The sequence below is a fragment of the Alligator sinensis genome, unplaced genomic scaffold, assembly GCF_000455745.1.
Source record: "Alligator sinensis unplaced genomic scaffold, ASM45574v1 scaffold647_2, whole genome shotgun sequence".
Lineage (NCBI taxonomy): Eukaryota > Metazoa > Chordata > Crocodylia > Alligatoridae > Alligator > Alligator sinensis.
In genome coordinates this window covers 2,255,781-2,265,414 of record NW_005841832.1, presented here as the reverse complement: position 1 = coordinate 2,265,414, position 9,634 = coordinate 2,255,781, and the positions used below count along the sequence as shown (strand labels likewise).

The 9,634-nt window shown below is 50.4% G+C and overlaps 2 protein-coding genes across 2 annotated transcripts in view; both read right to left on the bottom strand.

Moving 5' to 3' along the window:
* HTATIP2 (HIV-1 Tat interactive protein 2) overlaps positions 1 to 3,761 on the bottom strand; it is a 7,920-nt gene extending 4,159 nt beyond the window's left edge. The window contains exons 1-2 of the mRNA XM_006014872.2: positions 3,670 to 3,761; positions 314 to 515 (exon numbers count right to left, since the gene is read on the bottom strand). Coding sequence (XP_006014934.1) covers positions 314 to 514 — 201 coding nt within the window. The 5' untranslated portion in view covers position 515; positions 3,670 to 3,761. The remainder of the gene's footprint in view (positions 1 to 313; positions 516 to 3,669) is intronic.
* Positions 3,762 to 8,372: 4,611 nt separating this feature from the next.
* LOC102378095 (olfactory receptor 13H1-like) lies at positions 8,373 to 9,305 on the bottom strand. Its single transcript, XM_006015027.1, has one exon. The coding sequence runs from the start codon at positions 9,303 to 9,305 to the stop codon at positions 8,373 to 8,375; it is 933 nt and encodes a 310-aa protein (XP_006015089.1).
* Positions 9,306 to 9,634: the final 329 nt, after the last annotated feature.

Sequence of the window (9,634 nt, the reverse complement as noted above, 5' to 3'; positions counted from 1 at the left end):
TAAACGCTACCAGCCGGAATACTCCTCCCTGAAGAGTCAGGCCCAAGGCCACAACTCACACAGATGGAAAACAAGCTCAGAGGCCTCTGTCTGCTCCTCTGCAGCAGCATGTGATAGCTATGTAACAGGCCTCACAACCTATATAAACCTCTCCTGGCCTTTCTGAAGCAGCACATGCTTTGGGGCACATATCGAGGCTTGGCTCCCAGCAGGCAGTGCTGGAACTAGACCACTTAGTGGTGACTCCAGCTGGGTCCCTAGACTCAGCCCGAGTGTGGTCCTTGCTGGCCATTACTGCTGCCTCCCCTCCTACCACATGTATGCAGAGTTCTTCCTCCTCCGGGCTCAGCTTCCTGCGTCCAATCAGCGTGACCCTGGCAAAGAGCTGCTGTGCCAACAGCTCCCTCAGAAGTACTCGGCCAGTCTCCCCTGAGGCACCTAGGATGAAGCAGGATTTCTGCTGGGTCCGACAGTGCTCTCGCTGCTGCTGTCCGTCTCCTGCTTCAGTGGCCATCCTGTGGGGGGGCCGGGAATAGGAACACAGCCCTCTTAGTACTTAACCATGGTCTGCTCTCACACTTCCTGCAGTGGGGGACCTCCATGCCACCAACAACTGGCTAGCACCTGTCAAATAAGTCTCCACTGAGTGTGGCAATGATTGGGTGTATAGTTCCAGGAAGTTAATGATTGTTTATTCGCTGGCTAAGGAGCTCTCATGACAGCAGGGGATCAGTCTGGCACTAAGCCCACTCTGCCCACACCCACAAATGTGCAATCCTTGTGCAGCGTTGCCAGCTCTCCTAACTGCACTGCACTTCTCAAAGCCCCAGCTCCTGGAGTGACTGGATAAGGGGAGATGAGGAGCTGACAAGCCAATCATTTGAGCACACGTTATTTGACCATGGTCAAATATAATCAAATACTCCATGAAGCCAAGAATGCCTTTGTATAGGTGGTGGCCTACCTTTTCTATTGCATCATATTGTCATCTGTTAGAAAAGGCAAAACTGAGGGCTCTTTGACCCAGCCCTACAGAAGTCAGGATCCACACATGCTGGCACCCTGGCCTGCTCCTCTCTCCTGAGTTCTTCCAGCCTCCTTTCCCTTCCCCTCAGTAAGCCAGATGGAGCTACTCTGTGCTGAAGGAAGAACCAAAACCAGCAACATAGAAGAGCTTCTCTTACTGGCCATCTGCTGTTAACTGCAGGCATCTCCAAAGAGGAACAGGAACACGCAAAGAATATAATGCATAAACAGTTGTTGGCCTGCTGCCTAGTTAGCATGACAGAACTTAAAACTAGACTACTGTGGTTTTTATAGTTGCTATGCTTGTTTTATTTTTGCTTAATTTCATTTTTTTATTTTGTAATTATTCGGATCCTGGGGTTGTGGGATAAAAGCCAAGGAGGAGGAGAACTGTTCAGTCTTGAATAGCATTCACATTTATACTTGGCATGGTTAATTTAAATAATTCAATTTAATTGATTAAAATTTGATTTAATTGCTTCACAATAACAGTTAAGAAATTTGTTTTTTCTAGAATTAGCACAAGCATCTAACTCAGTGATTCTCAGCCAAGGTGACATGGCACCTTGGGGTGCCTTGAGGTCCTTTCAAGGGTGCCATGGGGCGCCATACAATGTTAGCAACAAAAGGTTTACAAACATGATTCACAAGACATTTCATAGACTTGAAAGCTTATGCTATATATGGCTGTGTGAGTGTGTGTATGTATGTATATGTATATATATGTAAGAGCTGGCATTTTTCAAATGGTACCTCCACGGTGGAGAACCACTGATTTAACCTCCTGAAAGCAGGGTGAAGTTGCACCTTATAAACTGAAGGCACCTTATAGATTAACCAAAGTGTGTGTGCTCATGCAAATGTGTGTGTGTGTGTGGTACATGCATGCATGCACATACACACACACATGCGTATGCATATACATATGTATACACATGCATATACATACACATATGTGCTCTGTATGCGTGTGTATCTATAGCACAAGCTTTAGTGAGCTGAAGCACCTTCTATTTCGCTTCGGACTAGCATAGCTAACTATGCCCCTCTCTTTATGAACTGCATCAGAGATGCATAAGCTTTTGTAAACAGCAGCTTGCTTCCTTAGATGCTACCAAAGATTAAAGTCTCTCCCTTCACTGTTCTAACGTGTTCATCCTTAAAACACTGTCGGGGGAAGGGGGGTTCCTTTCTGTGGAGTGGGATATGGCCGCCTCCCTGGGATCTCTTGAGCATATATTAAAAATATTGCATAGAAGGACTTTAGCTGCCTTGGTTCCCCAGCTTTACATGTGGCAGGTTAGTCTGGGTGGACAGCAGTCTTACAGAAAGTTTAGATTACAGATTTGTATAGGATGGTCTCAGGCAGGAGGCTGGACTAGATCACTTTCTCAACCCGTGGGTCGTGACCCAAAAGTGGGTCACAAGAATATCTGAAAGGATCTTGAGCAAGTCCCAGAAAAATGCAGGAAAACATGGGATTCCCCTTGCAGGCCGGCAGCATTCCAGCCTGCAAGGAGCTGCTTGGGGCGACTGGAGGCAGTGGGCACATGTGCATCTCTGTGCGCGTGCACACACACACGGCCAGCATGCAGCCAGGCAGGGAGCTGTACGGCTGGCCCGGTGGCATTGGGGCTGGCGCCCATACTTACAGGGGTGGGGCACCTGGGAGGCTGCTCAGGGGGCAGGTGGGGCTATGACCAGGCTGCCTGGTGAGGGCAGGGGGTGCCACAGGCCTCCCCTCCTCTTCCTCCCTCTGGCCCATGCCAAGGCCGGACTTGTGACTCAAGGGGCCCCCTCTGGCAGGGCTGGGGAGGCAGAGGGGTGCAGGTTGGGAGTGAGGGGCACCAGTATGGCGGGGGGGGGTAGGGGTCTGTGGCTTGGGAGTGAGGGGCACCGGCAAGGCCAGGGGGCTTTGTGTCAGGATGCGCCATCGATGCTTACAAATGGGTCCTCGTACAAAGAAGGTTGAGAACCACTGGACTAGATGACCTCTGGAGGTCCCTTCCAGCCCGACTTCTCTATAACGTATAAGTGTTGTAGTCATTTGACAATATTCCAGCTGTTAATTGACCAAGTGGTGTTTTTGTTTTTCATCTGACTGCTCAAGCACAGGACCAGAAGAACAGGGAGAAGCACAGCCACACCCCTGCTGGCCCAGAGACAACCAGGGGAGGCACAACTTACTCTGCATATGAACAAGTTTAGTTCAGGGCTGTTGGGCCAGCCACCCACTCCCCCACATCGCTCTTGCTGCCTTGGTGACAACCAGGGGCTCTGGGGCCAGGTTAAATTGCCGACATAGCAGCACCAGGACGGGTGGGTGTCTTGGGTGTGTGGGGGGAGGTCTCCCTGAGGGGGTGGCAGTGGGAGGGGAGTGGGGGCTGCTCACAGCTGGGGTCCAGGGAGTCCATAGGAGGCGGGGCCCCGTGGCGTGTGGCCCGTGACCCGTGGATCGCCCTGAGTTAGCCTGCGAGGTGCATCCCCGCCTTCCACCCGAGGAAGGGGAGCCCTGCAGACCCCACCCGCAGGCAGCAGAGGCACCTCCCCCGTGCCCCAGCCCACGGGGCTGCCCCTGACCGATCACAACAGACCACACAGACCCCAGCGCCGCCGCCTGTCTCTGCGCCGACACCCGCTCACCTGCAGCAGCGCCGAACGGCCCCCCTGCCACCAGCCTGCCCCGCCCCACGTGGCCTCTCCCACTCCCGCGGGTTTAGCCACGCCCTCTTCCTGCTAGCCCCGGGGCACGTCAATCCGCCGGTGGCGTCACGACGCCCAGCCTACAGGAGCTACGAGTGGCTGGTGCGGGCACCGCTCGCGGGTGACGTCACAAAGCCCAGTGTAGCGAGGCGACGGCTGCTAGGTCCGCGCCTTCCCGCTTGCTTCCTGCGGGCGGGAGTCCCACGGCTGCTGGAGCCCAGCTCCGCCTGCGGGCTCGAGCCAGCCCCGGCGAACCGGCACCGGGCTCCTCCCTGCTTCCGCCGCACGCGTGCCCCCCGGAGCCTCAAGTTGCTCCCTTTCCTTCCCTTCCCAGGGAACCCGCCCCTTGTGGGCTCTCTTGCCCCAGCCCCAGGTGGCGGTGCCAGTTGCTGCCCAAGCAGAGATAGCGACAGGGAGCTACGTTCATGGGCCAGGCCTTTGGCAGTTTCTCAAGTATCTAGCCCACTATGTGCTGGCAAATGAGCTGCCCATGCAGAGACACCTTGTCAGTCAGTAGAGGGACCAGCTTACCCTTGCGTGGTTAGGCTTGGGACATACGCGATCCTCACTACATTAGGAGCAGAGAAGGGTGCTTAAGACAATCACAGCCCTACCTAGAGGTGAAAGGAATCATTTGTGGGAAGAGTAACCCCCAGCCCTGGAAAACGGGGCCTGGGCCGAATCTCAGGAAATGTCCATTTTGCTAAAAGCTTTCTGGTTGCTTCTCAGGAGACACAAACCCAAACTGGCTAAAGCAGAAGTTGAAAAAACAACGTTTTTCAGCTAAGTGCCAAAAAGCCCTGCAACCTGGACTTGGAAGATGTTGACATGTCAGGGGAGGATGGCAGGGGAGCTGCGAGGGGCTCGATCCTTGTGGCAGTGCAGCCAGCCCTTGCCCCTTCCCTGCCCTGCTCCCAGAGGTGCGTGTGCAGCTGCTGCTGCGACAAGTTGGGCGGAGGTTCTGGACCCTGTCTGCCTGTTGCAAGCAGCCTGTGCTCTGGGCAGGCACCTGCCACAGACCCTGTGCTGCTGGCAGCAGGCAGCTGCGAGCCTGCAAGCAGGGTCCAGAGCACCAGCTCAGCTTGTTGCTGGCAGCAGCTGCGCATGCACCTTGGGGAGCACAGTGGGGAAGGGGACAAGGCTGCGCTGTCCCTGGGCCCTTCCCTGCTGTGTGCCCCAAAGGCATGCACGCTGCCATTGCCAGGCCTAGAGCTGGGCTGGGGCCCTCGAATGGGGTGCAACTGTTTGCAGCCTGCCTGCTGCTCTGGGCTCTGTAGCTGGCACAGCTGCCCAGAGCATAGGTCACTTTTATCATGCTGAGCAAAATGGCCTCACATGCCATACTCTGGCGCACATGCTGGGGGTTGCTGACCCCTGGGCTTAAGATTGTATGGCTCTGACATGGCATTTTGAAATCAATCTATATCTTGAAATGGCAACTGGCGGCAAAAAATGCAGTATTGATATGTTATGAATTGTTTCCTTCAGATCTGAAGCGTTGACATGCTTTGTTTCAATGTTTCCTGTGACTATTGGAATGTTTTGTGTTCCCTGATTTTTCTGAGATTGTGTTTCCCCGTTCTGATACAGGAGCACAAGAAGTAATTTTGAAATGCTGACGTTTCCTGAAGGGCAAAAGTTCCATTTCCAATCCAGTCTGACTGCTAGCTCAAACCAACGAATTGAGGTAGAAGAAAGTGAGGTCTCTTTCTGTTTTGGGGGACACCAAGCTCCCCAACACAGGAGTTTCTCCAGGTATTGATTTCCTAATCCGTCTCACTAGGCTTGATCTCTAGTGGGACAGTTACAAAAAATTATTACAAAACCCTCCACTTTACTATCACCGTGCTTCAAAGGTGCAATTAGCTTGTACATATGGTGAGGAAAATAAGTGCTTAGCTCATGCCAGCTGTATGTGATTGGAGGGTATTCTTATCCCAGAATCTAATAATTTATTTTCCTTTCATCCATGGGATTTAGTTATATGCTTTATGAGACCTTTACATGCAGATGCTTTTCTGGGGATATCATTAATATCCAATTTTTTCCCATTCCATTCATTCAAATTGGATTTTACATGTCTGTGTGGTTTTTAAGTAACTACAATGTCATCTGAAGGTATATCAAGTTAGGGAACAGGTTTTGTATGGTTAGCTGTGGCAGCGTGCAACAGAGAGCATTTGTTTAGTCCTTCACCCTAACTTCAACAGATGCTATTTGTAGAGTGTTGCCCCTGCCCTGGATTACTTAAAGCTATGAAATTAAACTGGTTTAGTGAAATTAATGAAAAATTCCATGTGTTGACTTGTTCAATATTAAGGGTTCACCTAGCTGCTTGTTGTGGTAGGAACCAAATGCCTTTTAATGTAAAATCAAGAGTTGGAGTGAAGTCTTTTGTGAACCTCCCTATGGTTTAATCAAACTGACGCAAGTTTGTGTGCATGTCTGCATGATGTCAAACACTGACTATTTCTCTATTGTGCGACACTTTCACTGCCTTAGAAATAGGCATGAAAGCGCCCTCCATGCATCATTTCACCATTGGTTCTAAAATAGTTTCTGTTTTAATATTGGCTCCTGCATGAGGGACTGAATTTCCCAGTGGACAAGCTCGAACAATAGCCCTGCAGGCCTCTTGGCCTTTGTTTTATATTTTCAAGTGCTTGTTGCTGGTTATCACAAGATTACACCAAAACCTTTCATTTGAAAAAATAGAAAAAATAAGTAATTTCTTGTCTTCAAGATTGTGGAAGCTGATGGTCCAAAAAGTAGTTGAATAAACAGACTCACACTGATTTCTTTTAAAATTCCTGGTTTTGATGCCAACTCATGATTTATTAATGTGTGGTACTGGGTGCTGCTTATTTAATTATTCTAATAGAGAGGGTATTTAAGAGTAGTGCTGCTCTGCACGAAATGGTGGTGTGTATCATGTGATGAGAGGGAATAACTTACAGAAAGTCATTTTCCTCTGACCCCGAAGAAAAACCTTACTGTCCATGAAATACCTTCTGCACATAAAGCCATCTCTGATGTAGTGTCTGTTGGCAAATGGTTTTGTTGGCAAATGGTGGCACAGTAAAAAAAGGCACCATACGGCTACATGTAGATGCACCCACTGTATATCAATGATTCCCACAGGAAGTAGTGGGTCCATTGCCCACTTCACCCAAGCAATTTTGGCTGCGGACAATGTGGGGCCAGTCACTGCTCTGAGTGGATTTTGAAGCTTTCCCAACACTCATCTTGTTCTTGAGGGGGTTGGGACAGAAGGCCCCAGCTTTTGCATGTAGGGCAATGGGATGATTTCTCACATTTCAGATCCATAGCATAGGGCATCAGTTAGCAAGATTTTCTGGAAGTGGGCTGGCAGGACCCAGCTTAGGACAGAAGTGGGCCCGTGCTAGGACTTGAGAGTTGCCACTTCTCCTCACTGCGCAGTTGTAGTGAGCGGGCAAAGCTACCTATGCACCTGGCCATAGCATGGGCAAAGCCTTCTATGGTAAAACACCTCCATCATTTCACCTGATTCCACTTGTTTGATCCAATGGCTCCATAACACTGATTTGGCATTCAGGCCTTAGGTTGCCAGTCCTTGGATAGGGCACTTGGTACCTACAGAAGCCTTGGGCAGTGCAGGCAATGCCATTTGGCTGTGGCCAGCTAAAGGTTGATTGATTTGTGATAGCTAGGATTATTTGCATCATGGTTCACCTGACCATGCAGTTGGGAAGATGTGGTTGGCATGATCTGTTCATCTCTCCCTTGTGAAAAACATGACCCTTCTGCACCTTTCACATGTGCCCCATGGGCCTGACCATCCTGGCAGTGTAACAGGAATCCTTACCCTGAGCTTGCTTGGAGCCAGGCCCTGCTCTCTCTTCAGGCAGACCCCTGGCTATGGCTCTAGAGGCCACCAGAAATGATAATAGAGCTCACAACTAGTTCCAGCTTGAGTCTGGCTTGTTCAGGTTGTTGACTCAGAGGTACCTCAGAGGAATTGTTCAAGAATCCCTCTGGTAAAAAAGATCATAGGATAATTTACCTCCAACTGCAACTCCCACCTTATGACCAGGCAGTGCTTGACTTGTGCCCAACAGGATGCAGTCTGCCTGGAATTTTGCATGCCATTTTTCTCACACCAGAATCTTGCCCCTGTACAGAGGAAGCTACCAGCCCCTGGAACCAATGCTTTTTCCCTGTTGTCATTCATATCACTGGAAGTGCAATGTCAGCAGTGCCCAGGCTTTGTGCAGGGCCCTACTGAGAAAGGAACACCAAAACCTGATGCCCGGTCTTAAGCTTCTTATGGTCCACGTGCTGTGATTCTGTGTATATCACTTTTTGGACTGTCTCTACAGCAGCAGACATTCAGGGCCTGTGACATGGACTTTAGCTTGTTTCTGTGGGACAGAGTCTGAGCTACAAAGAAAATGAATGGAGACCAAGCTAAGGGACTGGATTAAAACCCACTTCCGTTTTGAGCCTCCTGCAGGCAGGCTCAAAGTCTGCTTGCTGAAGAATCACTACCATGCAGTGTAGTGAGAGACATGTTTTGAAGAGGTCCCTAAGCAAAGCAAAACTCCTGTCATTTTCTTTTCAGGAATATTTCTCAGGTTCACATTCAGGCAATTTCATTGGCGTTAAGTGAGCATTTTCTTGCCAGCCACCCTCTTCAGGGCTCCCTTCACATCCTTGTTCCTCAAGCTGTAGATTAGAGGGTTCAGCATGGGTGTCACCACCCCATAGAAGACAGAAAACAGTTTGTCCTGTTCAGAGACAGACTTGGTCTGTGGGCGAACATACATGACCATGGCTGTACCATAGAATATACTGACTACGGTTAGGTGAGAGCTGCAGGTGGAAACAGCTTTGTTTCTTCCCTGGGCTGAGCGGATGCGCAACACAGCCATGCCAATACGGATGTATGTCACCAAAATGAAGGCAAAGGGTATGAGAAGTGTTAGGACCCCACTAGCAAACATCATGATGCCATTGAGATAGGTGTCAGAGCAGGCCAGCTTCAGCACAGCCTGGACTTCACAGGTGAAGTGATTGATGACATTGGGCCCACAAAATTCAGCTGGCATTGTAAGGGCAGGGATCACTGTCAGGAAGAAGGAGCTGGCCCACACACCAACTGCCAACTGGATGCATACCCTCCCATTCATTATGAGGGGGTAGTGCAGGGGATTACAGATGGCCACAAAGCGGTCGTAGGCCATGACAGCCAGCAGGAAGCACTCTGTCACACCCAGGTAGAGTGAGATACACATCTGGGAAAAACAGTTAATGAAGGAGATGGTGGGTCGCTTTATAAAGCAGTTGGCCAATGCCTGGGGTGCAGAGGTGGATGTGTAGCAGATATCTAGGAAGGAGAGGTTGCTGAGAAAGAAGTACATGGGGGTGTGGAGCTGTGAGTCAGTCCAGATGACCACTGTGATTAGGCTGTTCCCCAGCAGGGTGAGCAGGTAGATCACCAAGAGAATTGCAAAGAAAGCAACCTGTGCCTGGGGATGATTGGAGAGTCCCACCAAGATGAACTCAGTCACTACTGTCTTGTTGAGTCTCCCCATGGCCTGCTTGGTTCTTCACCTGCAGAAAGGAGTATACAAACTCTTAATGGGAACAGATGCCAGCCTATGTGAGAGACAAGAATTCAGTTGGAGGGAACTGAACTCATCTGAAACTCTGGCTGGTAGGAGAGGCCCAGAACTTGGGGTTTCTGGACTGTCTCCGGTATCTGGTCCCTGTGACCCTGATGTGAGCACACTACCAGGCTCTGGCACCCACCCTGCAGCTGAGTGGCATGGGAACAGCACTATACCCACGCTGTTGGGGACCAAGTTTCCAACAGCTGGCACCAAGCAGAGCCAGCCTTAAGGAAAATGACACCCTGGGCAAA

Excerpts from the sequence above, each read along its gene's own strand:
- LOC102378095 (XM_006015027.1), bottom strand. The coding sequence starts at position 9,305 with ATGGGGAGACTCAACAAGACAGTAGTGACTGAGTTCATCTTGGTGGGA.